This window comes from Chroicocephalus ridibundus, chromosome 8, assembly GCF_963924245.1.
Source record: "Chroicocephalus ridibundus chromosome 8, bChrRid1.1, whole genome shotgun sequence".
Taxonomy (NCBI): Eukaryota; Metazoa; Chordata; class Aves; order Charadriiformes; family Laridae; genus Chroicocephalus; species Chroicocephalus ridibundus.
Genome location: NC_086291.1, coordinates 3593976 through 3611312, shown reverse-complemented (window position 1 = coordinate 3611312; position 17337 = coordinate 3593976). Strand labels below are relative to the sequence as shown.

Sequence of the window (17337 nt, the reverse complement as noted above, 5' to 3'; positions counted from 1 at the left end):
CGTAGTGGATGCTGGCTGCATTCTGATATCTATCATTCCTAAATGAAAAACAGCGGTTGTGATGCTGCAGCTCTGCTGTCTGAGCAGAGTGATCTCAGAAAAGGCTGAGACTGTAACCACGTTATGTGCTATGTGATAAAAATGGTAGCCGAAACCACTAACATGAGCACGGGCTGATAAATGAGACCACTGTAAAGTCTCCAAAAGCCAGCATATGTTGCTAATAGTTATCCGAGGTAATGCAAGAGGGATGTAAAATCCTCAGTATCGCCTTCTATATACAAATATCATCTGTCATCTCTTTTTGTGGTGGTTTCCCCCCCTTTCTTTTCTCTGTATTTTGCCTTGACAGCTTTAATATTGAGCGTTTGGTACTAAACGCAATCACCTAGCTGAGTCATCCGGAGCTTTTCCTTTCCTCTTTTTACCTTTCTAGATGGACTCTAATTTGCATCGTGCAGAGACACCATTTTCAAAAGAAACACCTCTTCCCTTTCAGCTCATTTAACTGGAGATTTCAGCAGGTTTGGGAAACAGGCTCCTCAGCCCTTTGCGAGTACTTTATATATATCTTTGTAATTTAAAGAGCCTTTTTCCTTCCTGAGAAGCAGTGTCTGTTTTTTTCCGTGCAGATAAATTGTGTGTTTGTTGCAATACTAGATCATGCAAACTCCAATAGCCTGACCATATTGTCCCCATTTATTTCTTTTATCTCTCTGTTTAATATAATAGGAATAGCGGCTGAAGCCGGGAAACATATGCAGCAGCATAATAGTATATTGTTTGAAAGCAGTTGTCTTCCATTTCCAGGGTTTCTCTTTGAAATGTAATTGTCTGCTAATATAACTGGGAAATACTATTGCCGGAGCGATCGCTAAAGCGTATACTTGTGCTTTTAGTTCACGTTACATCTGTAGAGTATTTTTGAAAGAAACTGGATGCAACCGTAGCTAGTTTAATATCGTTGGTGAGATATGTTTGCAGAAGTTGTGATAGGCATATTGTCACCGAATGTGGAAACAACTCCATGTAGTGCCAAAACAAGAAACGCCGTGTCCCATGTGTAATGCAGCAACAACAGAATTACAATTGCCTTGTGTAAAGTATCTGGTAATGAAGGCAGATAATGGAATTCTTTGCAAAAGCAGATGCTAACTGGCTCCCCAATGCTAGGCAGAGAACTGAAAAGCGATACCAGCTGGAGGGGAGAAAAAACCAGCTGAAAAAGGCATTAAAAAGAAGATGCCTTAGATGCACGTTTGTTTAAGCAGTAAATACTTGTTTAAAATAATCTTATGAGATTCTTATTAAGAGGCAAACTGAGAATACGATTACGATGTTATAGGAAGTCTGCTGGATGCCCAAAGGATATTTGTATGCAGATTGGATGAGTAACGCAACGACACCGCTGGGAATAGCACGTTATCATTTACACTGCAAGGCTGGCTGGGGAGGACGCCCCTTGGAAGTGTTTAATTGCAGGAGGTGGGGCTTGCGAGAGCCAGAACCTTCTGTTGTTGAGGGAGGAGTTGGCATGCCCTGCTAAGGGGGGCTTGTTTTTAAGAGCAGGGATGTCTCTGCTTGTCCCTGCGTGCATGAACACGTACGGACACGCTCGCGTCTTCTCCGGCAGCATGCGGTAACGGTGGCCTCCTGACGGGCTGGAAGCGGTGCTGGGCACATAGCATCTTCGTGACTCCCTCCTGTGGTGGGCTGACCCTGGCTGGACACCAGGTGCCCACCAAAGCCGCTCTGTCACTTCCCCTCCTCAGCTGGGCAGGGGAGAGAAATATAACCAAAGGCTTGTGGGTTGAGCTAAGGACAGGGAGAGATCACTCGCCAATTACCATCACAGGCAAAACAGACTCCACTCAGAGAAAATTAATGTAATTTATTATCAATCAAATCAGAGTAGGGTAGTGAGAACTAAAACCAAATCTTAAAACACCTTCCCCCCCACCCCTCCCTTCTTCCCCAGCTTAATCGTACTCCCAATTTTCTCTCCCTCCTCCCCCCCAGCAGCACAGGGGGATGAGAAATGGGGGGTTGCGCTCAGTCCATCACATTGCCTCTTCCGTGCCTTCCTCCTCACGGGGAGAACTCCTCACTCTCATCCCCTGCTTCAGTGTGGGGTCCTTCCCACAGGCTGCAGTTCTTCACCAACTGCTCCAGCGTGGGTCCCTTCCACGGGGTTCTGTCCTTCAGGAACAGACTGCTCCAGCCTGGGTCCCCCGTGGGCACACAGGTCCTGCCAGGAGCCTGCTCCAGTGTGGGTTTCCCACATGGTCACAGCCTCCTTCGAGCATCCCCCTGCTCCAGTGTGGGGTCCTCCATGGGCTGCAGGTGGATACCTGCTCCACCGTGGTCTTCCATGGGCTGCAGGGGGACAGCCTGCCTCACCATGGTCTTCACCATGGGCTGCAAGGGAATCTCTTCTCTTGACACCTGCAGCACCTCCTGCTCCTCCTTCACTGACCTGGGCATCTGCAGAGCTGTTGCTCTCACATGTTCTCACTCCTCTCTCTGGCTGCAGTTGCGCAGGTGGGGGTTTTTTTTCCCTTCCTAAATATGTTATGACAGAGATGCTATCACTGTCACTGTCACTGATGGGCTCGGCCTTGGCCAGCGGGTCTGTCTTGGAGCTGGTTTCCTTCTGTTGTAGGTATGGTTTTTTTCAAAGAGATGCAGTGGGGAAAACCCTTTACAAAAAAAATACTCTTAACAAATAAACCAGCTTGATGACCCCTGGAGCTGGTCTCCTTTTTTTGCCCAGATAAATTTTTGCTTCACCCAAGGAATTGTTCCCGCAGTGGGGGAACTGCTGCAGCTGGAATGCTGAACTGGGCGCCAGGTTTCCAGTCCTGACCCAGTACAGGCAGACCAGAAACTTTAGTGGGGCTCTGTCTCATCCCAGACAATTACTTTTAACTACTAATTTTAGGAGGACTAAAACTTACTTTTAGTTTCAGCCCAGCACGGAACGGGAATATACACGTCCTTCTGAACAGCTCACATTTTTCCCATGTGAGAAGGCTCATTCTGGGCTCCTCCAGCAGGAGGAAACACCACAGACTTTACAGACTTGCTGATAGCGGGTAGTCTCAGAAGGCTTGTGTCTGCAGATAAAGGCTGGAGCCATGTGTCCATGTGCACAGTGTCACAGAGCAACTCCTGCGTCAGACTCAGGTTGGGGAATTTCAAGGAGTTTTACTGACGAGCAAGAAATGAGTTTTGAAGCAGTCTCTGAAGATGTGCAGCTTCCTCTGGATAACATTAAGCGTATGTGTTCTCCTCCTCCTTTCACCTCTTTCCTCTGCGTCCGAGTACCCGTTGCTAAAAACATGCTTGTAGACATGTGCTATGCTCCTAGCAAATGTGAGATGTGTTTTCCATGTAAAACAAGCACTGGAAGGAACTGTGGCAGAGCAACGATCAGTCAACAGCATCCCTCCAGAGCGCTCATTCTTTGCTTTGCCCACAAAAGTGCGGTCACTCAGAAACCCCTTTTCTGCTGATGACCTGTTAATATTCTTACAGCTGGGATACGCTGGAGTGACTTGCTGCGCCGTAATGAGTTGTTTGTCTAATTGTGGTGGGCAGAAAATGTCTTAGTGCTCTTCAGGTCTGGACTTTGCTTAATGGGAAAAGAACATTAAACCTCGGCGGTGTGAACAAAACACGTGTGGCTGCAATATGTGCTTCTATCTGCCGTACTTTCAGAAGCACCATTTTCGAGACCGTTCCTCGCTTGCTGTTTTTCGGCAGGAGGTATGCTGCACGCTAAGCAGAAAAAAAACACTTTCTAAATTCAAGTAGCAAATCACACCTCTAATTACATTTTGACCCCATTAGTTAAGAAATATATTAAAGAACTGCGCAGCTACATGGATTACCATTTAATGCAGTTATAGGAATTTTTGGCATATAATTGACAGTAACAAGTGAGGTTTCTAATTTTTTATGATATTCTGATTTTGTACAGACCTCTGTAGGGCTTTACAGCTTTCCAGGGATAACATCTCACCCTTAATATATGCCCCCAGGATTTTAGGCTTGGGCTCCAGGCTACCGGGAATTTTGAGCGCGGCAGGAAAATGCCATTCTGTAAATACGGCAACGGGGGAGCTGGTTCTTGTCTGTGTTGCTCTGAGTTTAGATGATGCTCTTGGGCGCATCTGGGGTTGGAGATGGGAGACTGGTCCCAGGGGTCTCTGCCGAAGCGTGAGGGGCTGCTGCAGCTGTAGAACTGCTGAAGGAGGACCCTGGGAGAGGAGAGCTGCCAGGGTGGACCCAAGCTTGGCTCAATCACCCTAACAGCCGGCGCAGGGGCTGCGGAAGGAACACCTCTGCTTCATTGCTGCTCTTCTCAGCAGTTTTTATGCACTTTTAGTTGCTTCCCTCTCACCTTCCCCAGTTCTTTCCCCTCTTCCTTGTTGTCATGGGAACGTTCACTACAGTGGTTAAATCATACTATTAAAATACGCTTCCCCAGTAGAATGGTAATAGCTAATATTGATCTAGCTACTGCTGCTGACTCAGGGATATAGTTGAACATATAATATCTCTTATTTCTCCTCTTAATGCATAATGCAGCAGTTTCCTTCACCTTGGGCTCTATGCTAAAGGTGACATCCAGCCACAACAAAATACTTCAAGTTGCTTTTTTTAATGTGTGGCCCAGCTGAAGCATTGGATGCAGGTGGTGTTATGAAGCTGGCTTTAAAATCTGCAAAGGACAATCAGACAGGAAAAAAAAAATAATCACCCGTGCTGTGATTGACCCTCGCCAGTGATAGTTACAGATGTTTGTATGCCGGTGGTGAAAAGGCATTCAGATTAAACTGTCAGCATCCACAGAAACGCAGTGAGCTCCAAATAACTTTGCAAGTATATTGCGCTCTGTCACAGAAATGGTTGAAATGTAGATGAAAGACAAATAACTACCTTAATAACAAGCGAGGCTGCATTTAAAAATGCAATCGATCATATACATTGTCACTGACATCTGCTTTGAGTAATCATCTGCACAGTAGCACACGATGTTAAGCAGAGCATGGTGAGCATATTCCTCAGTCACCAGAAAGGAGCAAAACTGGAAGATTCTACCCTGAGATGGGAGTTCGCAGTATGTTTGCACCGTGAGCATTTCAGTTTCCCACAGTGGTTAATTAACCAGCTCTAACTTTATGAGAGTTTCCTGAAACTGGTAGGTTTTGGAAGGTAAGGTTGAGGTGCCTCTGGAATTCCCTTGTTTACCCTCCTCTCAAAAATTTTTTGGCTTAGAACCAGCCTGTTGTACGAATAATTAAAATTTAATGTGAATATTATTTGCAGCTGATGCTGCTTTTTGCTGTGCGAGTGATACAGGCACAGCAAATGGTATTTTAGAGTCTGTGCCGGAAAGACCTCTGTTAACAAAGGCTAAATGCTGAGAAGCCATCAATTCCTAGCATATTTGTATGTGTTCTCGAACATCGCCAGGTAAGTTATTTCATGTTATAACTCATTTTATGTTTGATCTTTCTAGAAAAAATCAGGCAAAGATATGCAGATCTGCCGGGAGAGTTGCACATTATTGAGCTTGAGAAGGACAAAAATGGGCTCGGACTGAGTCTTGCTGGCAACAAGGACCGCTCTCGGATGAGCATCTTTGTAGTTGGTATCAATCCAGATGGACCTGCAGGACGAGATGGAAGGATGCATATTGGCGATGAACTTCTAGAGGTAAGTGTTTCCTTTAACTACTAAGCAGGGCTCATGGAGAGAGGGAGAGGCATATGCGAAGTTATCGTTTGAACCTTAAATAAAGCCTGCAAATGGAATTAGGTGGCTGAGGCAAGGAGCTGCACTGATTTATGCCAACTGAGAACTTGGCCTTTGGCAGGTAAATGTGTTTTCAGTGAAACGAAAATCATTGGCCTGTGAAAACTAATGTCTTGTCAGTGAAGTCTGTGCTCTCAGCATGTTCGCAAGCTCTGCTTAGGGAGGGACTGTTGAAAGGCAGGAAGGGGACAGTAAATCTATCCTTGTAGTACATATGTGGTTTCACAGGGAAATTCACACCTTACATTTAAAAAAACAAAACCCCCTCAAAGTTACCATATGTGTTTTTACAGATGACAGGGATATTCCCCATCCTGAAAATAAATTTCATGCTGTAATCTGTTTTGATCTGTTGTAACTTAAAATACTTAATATTTTCTTTAGTCGTGTCTGGCACAAGTTCACCCACAAGGCAAGAGAGCTCATTAGCAAGTAGAGTATTTTGTCGTCACTTTTTCGCCTATCTCCTTGCTTCACCTTCAGATTGAAAACGCAGGGTTTCTACACCTCTCTGATTTTTGGCTGTTGCAAAATGACACTTTGCTGCAGTACCTGCAGTGGTTCCCCACGTCATGATTGCTTCAGCAGTTTAAAAAAAATCAGCCATCCCTGGGGATCTTTCCTTTCGAGAGAAGCTTTCACTGAAGAGCAGGTTTATGCTGACCTCCTGCTCTCCATGGGTGGTGATTTTTTGATCTTTCAGCAAATCTCTGTGCCATCAGAGAACCACCTATTTTCTCATGTTTCTTGACTTGAGAAAGCAAATTGACTGCCTGAGGATACCTTGGGAGTACTCCGAATTGTCTAAGCATTTGTCATTGTCTAACAGTTCTGTAATGATCGGTTTTCGATACACGTAGTACAAGAAAGACTTGTTTTGCTATAATAAGAAAAAGAAAATAATAAACTTCAGGTGGTTTTAAGTGTGATAAATGGTATGAAGGTCTATACCATACTGGAGAAGGGTTGGAAAATTACGTTCTCCTTCAAATTTATGTTCTTTCTGCCCTTGGCACCAAATTCTAATGGTAAAACTGCATAGCAGCTGAAAGGACTCATGGTACTGTTTTCCTCTGTGCATCTCATAGACTGGGTGGTTCCTGGTAGAGGAAAGGGAAAGCCTTTTGTATCAATACTTTCCCACGGAGAAGGATACACACGAGTTTTCTCATATCTCATGAGTTATTCCTTGCAGCGTTTGTTTGATCTAATGCTAAGTATTGCTAACAGTACTTGAAAGATGCACCATCTGTGATGAATCACGTATATCTCAAGGCTTGGGGTTTGCATGCACAAGCCATGTTATAAGTAGCATTTTCCAAAGTGGTGGTGTTGCCCTAATTCCTCTCCCTGTCGAGTTGGAGATAAAATGATTTTTTTTTCTTCAGTGGAAGGGAAGTGACGTTCACCGTCTCAAAAATGCCAAACTTCAAATGAACAGAAGTCCAAAGAGACTTTAGTAACTGCCTCATGTTTACCTTTGCAATCAAATTAAAGGTGTGTCACCAGTGGGCAGAAGTGTGATTGCTGCTATGAAAGGACGCGGTGATCTCATTTGGGTCCCCAGTGAGTACGTATCCAGTGTGAAAACATCCTCTGTTACAAAGAAATGGGTTGTGCTTTAGTCACGTACAGACGTCTCATGTTCACATCAGTGGTCAGTTATTCACAGCTCTGGGGTTTTTGTCTTTTAAAAGCATTTCGGTGTTATGCGAATAGCATTGAAATGGAACTAATGGGTATTTACGCTGGCAGGTTTTTTTCAATAACCATTAGATTCAGTAACAAGGTTGTTTCAGTAACCATTAGGAGTCCTCATACTCAAGAATTATACAGGTCACCGAGGTAGGAATATCACAGAATGGCTGGGCCTGGAAGGGACCTCTGGAGGTCACCTGGTGCTCAAGCAGGGCCACCTTGAGCCAGTTACCCAGGACTGCGTCCAGATGGCTTTTGAATATCTCCAGTATAATTTCCTGCTACTTCCATGCCAGTGATGCAGAGATCAAGGTGGTCAACTGGCTTTACTTGCAGTGTCTTCTTCAACAAAATACATTAAAAGAGCATTAATGGCAAACTCAAGTGTTCAGAAGTGAGGAAATGATGGAATCCATATTGTTTGCTTTTCTCCAGTCAAAGACATAAAATTAAAGACTGTATGGTTCGTCACAGAAGCATTTAATCTCTCCCATGGTATCCTTCCCTCATTCAGAGACCTGGATGGACAATTTTTACTGGTGACGCAACTTCTCTTCCTTTGGGTAGTGCTTCACTGCACGTAGGTATTAAATTGCTCTACCTGCAGACTGAGCTGCTGCCCTTTGCCCCCTGGTCAAATATTTAGTTATTCTGCAGAAAAAAAGCTATTGGACTTTGCGGCCACTTCATTCATAAGCATTTGTGGTCATTTCCCCCAGTATTCTCATCTGTTCAGCAGCAAATAGAGCACCCTCAACCCTCATCTAACTGCATGTTTTAAGTATATTTGCATTTGCATCTTTGATTACAGATCGATTTTTGAATACTAGAGCATATCGGCAAGAGAAGGGATTCACATCTTAGGAAGCCTCTAGCATTTCTGCACTGTCCTGGGCTGCCCCAGTGCCTGCCGTTGGTTAGCGTTGCTCCATTAAAACAGTGGATGCTACTGCAGTGTGTACAGGTTATTCCCCGTGGCTGTTGATGGGGGTAAGGTTAATGGGAGGGAGATAAATGTATAAATGTATAAAGATAAATAGATATTACCTCTTCGTTTTTCTTTTGAACTGGAGTTTGATTGGATTCAACTGAAGGATGTGGGATGCTGCCAGACTGCCTCAACTCCTTATTCATTAAATCTTTTGTCACTGAATTAACAAAATATCATCTCACTTTTAGCTTCTGCAAAGCTTTTTGGGGCCATGGTCCTGGCTCACTTTGAAAGTCGATCCAGTCTATACGTTGAGTGAAATGCTGGTCACATACAATTTTTTTATGTAATCATGATTTTTTCAATCCATCTTCTGTGATGTATTTTGGATGGGTATGTTCCTGGAGAAAACAGCTTTTTGAGGGTGAAGGTCCTTTCATCCTACTTTCATACGTGGAGGAAAATTACTTGGGCCAGAACTTGGTCCCTGTGCAAAAGCATATATTTTTTACATGACACAAGTTCTGCTTTTCCGTTCTTTTTCCAAGCAAAGAAACCATCTGTGGTGCTCCTGCCTTGCACTCGTGCTGTTTTAGTGCAGGTGTCTGCACTGCTTCGTATCTTATTAGTTTGGGCTTAGTCCCGTGGCTGATTGTGCCCAGCATGGCCCGCAGCGCGCTCACGCGGTGCTGTACCTGTGCTGTTAAGCCCCGCTGCTCCTGAACTCTGCATGGGTCTGGCCTTTGGGGAGGTTTTATTCACACTGAATAATCCACCCTATTATTATTATTATTATTATTAGCTCTCCATAAGAGAGTCAACTGTGTTCTATTAATAAACCAAGCTGTATGGAGCCCTGGTATGCTACATTACTGATGTTGGGATTTTCTGCCATCTTCCTGTCCCTGCTTATCCTGCTGACAATGGGGCAGGAGGTGGAAGGAAACTGCTCGTTTGGATGTTTTGGTCTAGGAGGCCACAGCACTTCTTGAAAGAGTGAAAGCTAGTCTTTGTGGTCAAGAATCAGTGCACAATTTACCTGTTGTCCCTTCTGGACTGCTGCATGAGAGGCAATTTTTTTTTTTTTTTTTTTTTTCTATCTCAAAGCCAGAGGGCTTTTGTGCTACATGTAGTTTTATTGCTATTTTGCTTCAAGAGTCTTAGATAAAGATGTTATGCCACAATAATATAATAGATATATCAGTATTTTGCCCAAGTAAATGACCTACCCAGCCAAATTCACAATGCCACTTCTGCTCCGGAATGTGGGGACTGGTGGTTTATTCGCGGCTTATTTGTTGTGGGATTGTTAGGTTTTTTTCCTGTTTCAAGACAGTTACTTTGGATTAGGCAAGTGGCACTATCCTTCAAAAGGGGTAGTAACTTGAATGTAGAGAGATAGGTATATATACATATCATAGAATGGTTTGGGTTGGAAGGGACCTTAAAGCCCACCCAGTGGCACCCCCTGCCCTGGGCAGGGACACCTCCCACCAGCCCAGGTTGCTCCAAGCCCCGTCCAACCTGGCCTTGAACCCCTCCAGGGATGGGGCAGCCACAGCTTCTCTGGGCAACCTGGGCCAGGGCCGCACTGCCCTCACAGCAAACAATTTCTTCCTAATATCTAATCCGAATCTCCCCTCTTGCAGTTTAAAACTGCTCCCCCTTGTCCTATCTCTACACTCAGGTTGCCAATTAAGGTTAGAGTTGGGGGGTTATTTTTAAAGCTGCAAATCATGCAAAGCTGTAATCAGAAAGCCGGTTGCTCACGAAGACCCAGGCAACCCACCGTTTTCTGCTGTCCCGTCCCTCTTTCCACACCCTCCAGGTGGGGAACCACAGGGCGCAGCTGCCTGCCCGGCCAGTGGCAAAGCCCAACTGCGATGCAGGGCAGGAGATTTTCGCTCTTTATGGAGTTTGTGGCCTGTTGACCACTTTAGATGACGTTTGAATGTGTGCTGGGAAAGAAATTTGGTGAGGAAAGAAGAATTCATATTGTAATTAATTAATATTTCTTTCTGGTGTTTTCCTCTTGCTTTATTATTGGGTGGATTGGCGTATTGGGGATTTCAGTCTATACAATTTGACTGATCAAAAAGTTATTGAAACTTTTCCCATTGTTTCAGAGAGTCTAGCTGTACCTTGAAACGCTACAATTCCTGTGGTTAGAAGGAACCTAATGCATTGGTAAAAAGAAATAATTACTGTAGAACGCTCCGCCAGTTCTTTTATTGGCTTTGGGGTATCATTTAACTTGATTTTCATAAAAATCAGATGATACTAATTTTATGGATTTCCATTACTGCCACGCAGTAAAAACAGTGCTCTTTTTTTTTAATATCCATATCTAATGTTTCTCTTCTGCAAATTAAAGCTGAGAAGCAAACAATCCTTTAGATTTTTTTTTCTCCTAATTTAAGAGTTCAGATTTCAGTGAGTTTGTACTTTCTGCTACTTTCATGTATGAAACTGTAAAACAAAACCTTTGTAGGTGAAGGCAAAAGTACATTTGGGATATGTGATAAAATCCGCCATAAAGCGGTGTGGGGTTATATTAAAGATTGAACTTAAGTGTGCTGACCCGACCTCTTACCTGTAGCGTGTTTTTTTCTTTCTCTGTTCTCTCCTGTCTTCCCAAGACGTTATGTAAAGAGACATTTACAGAAGAGTTGAGTTTGATTTAGATCAGTTTATTTCTTTTGCTCAGCCAAAGCTTTGTTTTACTTTTCTAATTGCTAATGGAAAAAGTAAAGCGTAGATTTATAGATTTTGACTCCCAGAGTACTATTTGGCTAATCTGACATGTCACTTTATTTAATTTGAAAGATTTAAAATGGTGTTGCTTATGAAATCCTAGATGTTCAATTTTTTGTTTTGTTTAAGTAGCCTTTTGTGCTTTCCATATGACTGTGGTATATGAAGCTAACAGAACATTAATTTACTTTGCAAAAGAAAGTGACCTTTTTCTTTAAATGAAAAAAGAAAGAAAAATTTATACTGACAGTAATAACTATGTGGGACAGTCCAAAAACCTTGTGGAGATATATTAGTTTGATTATCCTTTCATTTTGGTGTAATTAAATAATTATAACTTACAGACCCAGCTCACAGCTAATTAAATTTTGGACTATTTGATACATCTAGTGAATAGGATTAATTTAGCCAGAGTAAAGACTATAAATTTTAATCTAAGAAGTCTGCTGTTTAGAAAAAATCATGGTAATTTAAATAAATCCAAACAATTTGTAAAGCACACAGTATGCCTGGTGACTAATTTATTTTTGAACTTAGAGAAATTAAGCTAACAAAGTTGCTGAAAGTTTCAAGTCCAGCCTGAAGCCAGAATGCAACCGAGCATTCATTTTTGCCGTTGGATTTTTAAACTTGTCTTTGATTAACAAAGTGTGGCCTAGGATGTTGCTTCTCGCCCTAGTTTTGCAACCGTGGCAGTTGCAGACAGCACCATTCTAAACCCTTACGAAGGCTGGCATGATGCTGTTTCCTCCGTGCTGATCGTTTTGTGCCGACCCCGACTCCTGTAGACTTTTCTTGGGTCTCTCTTTGTCCAGTGAGCAACTGGGTAGGTGAATGGTTTGCACTGAATAATCCCAGAATCACCGAATGGTTCGGGTTGGAAGGGACCTTAAAGATCCTCCAGTCCCACCCTGTGCCCTGGGCAGGGACACCTCCCACCAGCCCAGGTTGCTCCAAGCCTCATCCAGCCTGGCCTTGAACACTTCCAGGGATGGGGCAACGACAACCTTCCTGGGCAACCCGTTCCAGTGCCTCACCACCCTCACAGTAAAGAATTTCTTCCTAATATCCAATCTAAATCCACCTAAGGGTTTTATTTCTGGTCTCTGCGTTGTCCTTGTTTAACTGATGAACTTGCATGTTGTTCTGACCCGTTGAAAATGAGATGGGAGGATTGTGAAGTTGCCAATATGACCAAATAGCCTGTATGACACAAGGCTGTAAGGCTTGGCCTGTTACTCTTGTTTAAATGAAAAAATCTTCTGAGAACACAAAACTAAAATCCAATACAAACATTTCCAGTAATAGAAAGTCCTTCTGTAATCTTCAGTGGATTGTTCCTGGGCTCCATTATCATTATTGTTTTAAACAGCATTGGTGTATCAAATGTGAAGGTAAATATTATGTTGTAAATTAATAGTGGAAGGAAAAAAATGCGGTATTGAAACAAAGCCGCCTGCTCACTTTGGAAGGGTGTATGGACACTCCAGCTCCAGAGAGGGGCATTAATCTAATCAAGATGAGAATCTTGACAGAGTTAAAGAGCAGATTATTCTGCACGCTTGGAAGCCTCTGATGCTTGCTTAGATGGCAAGGCACGGGATGAGCTGAACCATGAACCTGAACTACCGTCATGACTTCAACTACTATTCATTTCAATTTCTTTTTCTTCATCTTTAAAGTTTTGCCTTCTTTCTTGGACAAAATAAAATATATTAAACATAGGTTTTGAATTAGTTTCCATGTTCGTGTTCATGTGTATTCAGGTGTAGGTAAATAATTGTTCTTCCACAGAACATTGTTATCTTGATGCTTATTCCAGCCCAAATTGTGGAAATTGAAGGAAGACAGCTCTGGCAGTCCTGCCGCCTGCGCTCAGGGGAGGATGCTTTCCTTCACGGCCTTGCTGAGTGTTCGCTTCAGCGTAGTTTTAAATCTGAAAATCATCAGGGGGCAACTAAGAGACCCCTCAGGGGTTTCGTTAATCTTCTTGACATAGTTTTGGTTTTTTTTTTTCCATCATACTCAGCTCAGCTTTTACTTCCTTTAGATTGACTGTGGTATTCATGTCTACCTTATTTTCTGCATATGATCTTCATGATTGTAGTTCGTGCGTTGCCTGAGCTGAAAGGCGAGCATCCTCTTACAGTACCCCTGAGATGGGAGGCATTAGTGAAGGGGAGCTGAAGCCCAAGAACCTCAGGGCATCGCGGGCAGGCTGAGGTGGAGCGAGGTGTTAAACACAAGCCCTGCCTGTGAAATTAATGAAATGCTTTAAATATTTCATTTTTATACCTGAGGTTATTTTTGTGGTATGATACTGAGTATGCTTTTGGTTGGCTTGGGAGCAACCGTTGTATTCATCTCAGAGGTGCTGCTGTCCTTGTTGAAGTCCCACTCGCTGATCATGGCACTGGGCGACAGTAAGCGTCTTATTTTCCTCAAACTGGGAAAAGACTTCTAGTTCCTACAGAAAGAAAAGTCTTGAAGCACATACTGTATTAAAGCCAAGCCGTTTCCCTTTGAAAACTGCAGCATTTGCTTGCTCGCAGCAAAAGCGTCCAAAGTAGTACTTGGTGTCTCTCGCTGTGCTTAGGCATTTGATCCGTCACAGCACAAGTGATGTGGTGTGTCCTTAAATTGTCAGAAGAATTAAATTGTCAGCAGACCTGAGGAGTCAGCACAATCTTACGAGCAAGTTTTCCCAAACTGTCGGTTGCCTGTAGGTAAGGTGTAGGAGTGGCTGTCTCACAATCTGTGCTGGTGTCATAGCTGTGTGGTTCTTCTCAGATCAATTTGGTTTCCAAAAATCTGGGAGCAATACTTAAAATCCATTCTATGGATCTGTGAAAAAGAGTAAAAGAATCCTCTCATTTGTGGCTTACTAATAAGACTAAATTATCTCTGCATCAGTTCCTCTTTTATATTGGTCTAGAATAAAACTTGGAATGTTTTGCTGTTAATAACTGTTTTTTCTTTGATAAATTGGAGTCTAAAAATTTGAAAATGTAATATTTTAAAATCAGTTCTAATTCTGTGGTCCATCATGGAATTAGTATGAGAAGGAGTTGTTCCTTTAAAATCCAATTAGGATTTATCCTTTCAAAAGGACTGCTAAGAAAGCTGGTGAGAAATGTTTAAGTTGTTGTTGCTGCTGAGTTGCAGACTGCACCCCGTCCTCCTCCGGTAGTTGGCTGAGGAAAGGGGCAACAGCCTTGGGCAGTCCAAGGCCAAGCTGGGCAGTGCCCGTCTCCTCCTCTCTGCTTCTCAGATGATGTCCTTCTGCAGCACAGCTCTGCCTGGAAGAGGCTCGTAGTGCCTCAGCTCTTGTATTTCTGTCTCTACAACACCGATGGGTATATCTAGCCATGCAACGTTGGTATTCCTGTCTGTAAAACCTCACAAGTTAGGTGATTTATATTTTGCAGACCACATTTTCTTTGAGTCTTACCTCTCTATCTCACAGTGAATTTGGAAGTCTTGATGGTATAAATTAAAACAACGCATATTTCTCCACTCACGTGAAAATCTTCGTTTTCTTTGAACAGATAAACAATCAGATATTGTATGGAAGAAGTCATCAGAATGCTTCTGCAATCATTAAGACTGCCCCATCAAAGGTCAAGCTTGTTTTCATACGGTAAGAAGAATTCTCATCAAAACATTTGTTTGCACTTTAACCTATTACATTACGAATATGTAATATATATTTAGCCTGTTTTGAAAATGCTGAACTTGCTCAGCTCTCTTTGAAGTGAAATAAACCCTTTCTTTGACTATTCTCCTCAGGACAGTTGAAGACTTCTCCTTATTAATGTAAAAAAAAAAAAAAAAAACAAACCCCAAACAAAAAAACAAACAAAAAACCCCACAAAAAACCCCCAAAAAACAATCTAATGTAATTGAATGCCTACTTTAGGGCTGTCTGCTGGAGGCTGGAGTTGTGCCTCCTGGGCCTGAGAGCGGTCTGATAAGAGCTTCTTCTCCCACAACTTAATAAGTGCTTTATGTAGGTTCTGCCAGCACAAGGATGGGGTGGGCAGTTTGCTTCACCCGGGCTGCCAGAAGGGAGTGAAAATGGTGCAGAAGCTCGGGGCTGGAGTGGGAGCTGCTGTGAGAGCGGCAGGCAAGTGCAGATGGAGAACATGGAGCATGCGCTGGGGGGGGACTGTGTGAAGGAGAGCTTTGTATGGGCATCAAAAGAGAATTTAAGGGAGCTAGGACTTATTTGTACAGAAGGAGAATGAGTTTGACAAGGAGCACTGGGTGGCTTCTGTAGGAGGGAATATGTTAAAACAACTTTTTATCTGCATAAGAATTACACGTGAGCATCTTTTCTTTTACTCGAAGCACGAAAATGTTTCCTCTTTGTATGTGAGTTGAGGACACCTCCATGCATTCACTCGGAGGTTCAGCAAGTGTTACTCTTATGACCCTGGGCGGATGGTCTGGGAAGACGCTGCCTCTTTCCCAGAATTCATACACGCTTTAATATATTGGAATTTCATAAATGTATCTATTCCAGCTGTGACCTTCGTTGGGTTTTTATCCCGATGTCATTTTATAATGTCATTCTTCCCACCAACATATACATCACACTTGATACTGTTTTGTATTCTTCGCTCATACACAGCTTACCTGTGAACACTGTAATAATCTGTGGATGAATGCATATAAATGTGTACATTTACTGGCATGGCTCCGTCTGGTACAGCTTACACAGAAATGATGGAAGAGCAGCATTAGCGCGGTGACGAATGAGTTGCTATACTTGGCAGCACAGAGGATCTGGAGGAGATTAATGATCTTGCCTGCAGCTCCCGTGTTACTTTCCCCAGCTATTGAAAATTAAACGTCATGTACAACAACTCACTCACCATTACTTAATTGCATGTGGAAAATGGGTCTGGTTGGAAGCTCCAGAGGCAGAACCACAACTTACGAAACCAAAACCCTGGGTTTAGTGCTGTCGGGCAGCTTGAGAGCGTGGGCTTCTTCCAACCTGCCCTGCTGCCCCGAGCACCGCAGCTGCCCGCGGAGCATCTCGCCTGCAACAAAGCGGGGGTGCTGGCTCGAGTCAGCCATGGATTGGAAATCCTTGGTGCGTGTTTTGTATTGTGTTTAAGACATAAAGACCATTTAATTTCTTAGCCATAATTCCCCTTTTCAGATTGTCTGTGTAGAAGTGGATTTCAAGGCAAAAAGTTGTCTTAATGATCATTATTAGTAGATATTGGAAATACAATTGGATAAAACTTGCCTCCAGAGCTTTAAAAAAAAAAAAAGTTTCCATTTTCAAATGGTGCTGCTGAGGTTTTAAGTCTTCACACTTCCCAAGAGCATGCATCTTGTCACTGCTCCCGGCCTTGCATTGGGGTGTGCTGACAACTGAGGGGTCTCCTCGCTTGACCGGAGCAGCCGTTCGAACAGCGATGAAACGAAATTCTCCTGCTGAGAGAATGTTGTTAGTAACTAGAGCACTGGCTCTAACGCGGGAGGAAAATGAATGTCGCTTTTTTTTTTTGATGCATGGTCAACTTCTCATAGTGAGAGGAGCATTTCAAAATTTTAGCCCATCCAAATGAGACTGTCTCTCTTAAAGGTGAATTTTAAGGAGAAACGAGAATCATTTTCTTTTCTTACGCAACCTATAGTCCACAAGCCCATTCTATCTTGGTGTTACCCGTTCCTACGCTTTAGACCACAAAACCAGCAGACGTGACTGACTGAAAACACGAACCAAAAGACCCTGCCGGTCCCAGACGTCTTGTCCGTGGTGCAGTTTGGTAGAAAAAGTTTTTTCTTGCTTTATCAACTTATTTTAAAACTATACTATAAAATGGGGGTATTGAAATGCCGCAACTGAGCGCATTGTGGTGCCAGCTGGAGTAAATAAGAGGAGCAACGGGCGTCTTGAATCTCCATCCGTCTCTCGTTCGTGCGTGTGCAATGGCTTTTCCAGCTGAGAACAAAGCGCCGAGTGTAGCAGACTCAGCTCTCCTGGTAGGTTTGCTGCTTGGCTGATTTCAGATACGTTCCTCTGGGCTCTAATGATGTGGAAAGAGCAGGATACCATTACATTTGTTATGCTTTGAAAATGAGGAGGAGCCAGTTGCAACAGAAATACTACT

General features: G+C 43.2%; 1 protein-coding gene across 4 annotated transcripts in view; it reads left to right on the top strand.

Moving 5' to 3' along the window:
* Positions 1-17337, top strand: part of PATJ (PATJ crumbs cell polarity complex component) — a 157772-nt gene that overhangs the window by 87688 nt on the left and 52747 nt on the right. For all 4 annotated transcript variants that reach the window (XM_063343079.1, XM_063343083.1, XM_063343080.1 and 1 more), the window contains 2 exons: positions 5528-5724; positions 14755-14846. In XM_063343079.1, the coding sequence (XP_063199149.1) occupies positions 5528-5724; positions 14755-14846 (289 nt within the window). The remainder of the gene's footprint in view (positions 1-5527; positions 5725-14754; positions 14847-17337) is intronic.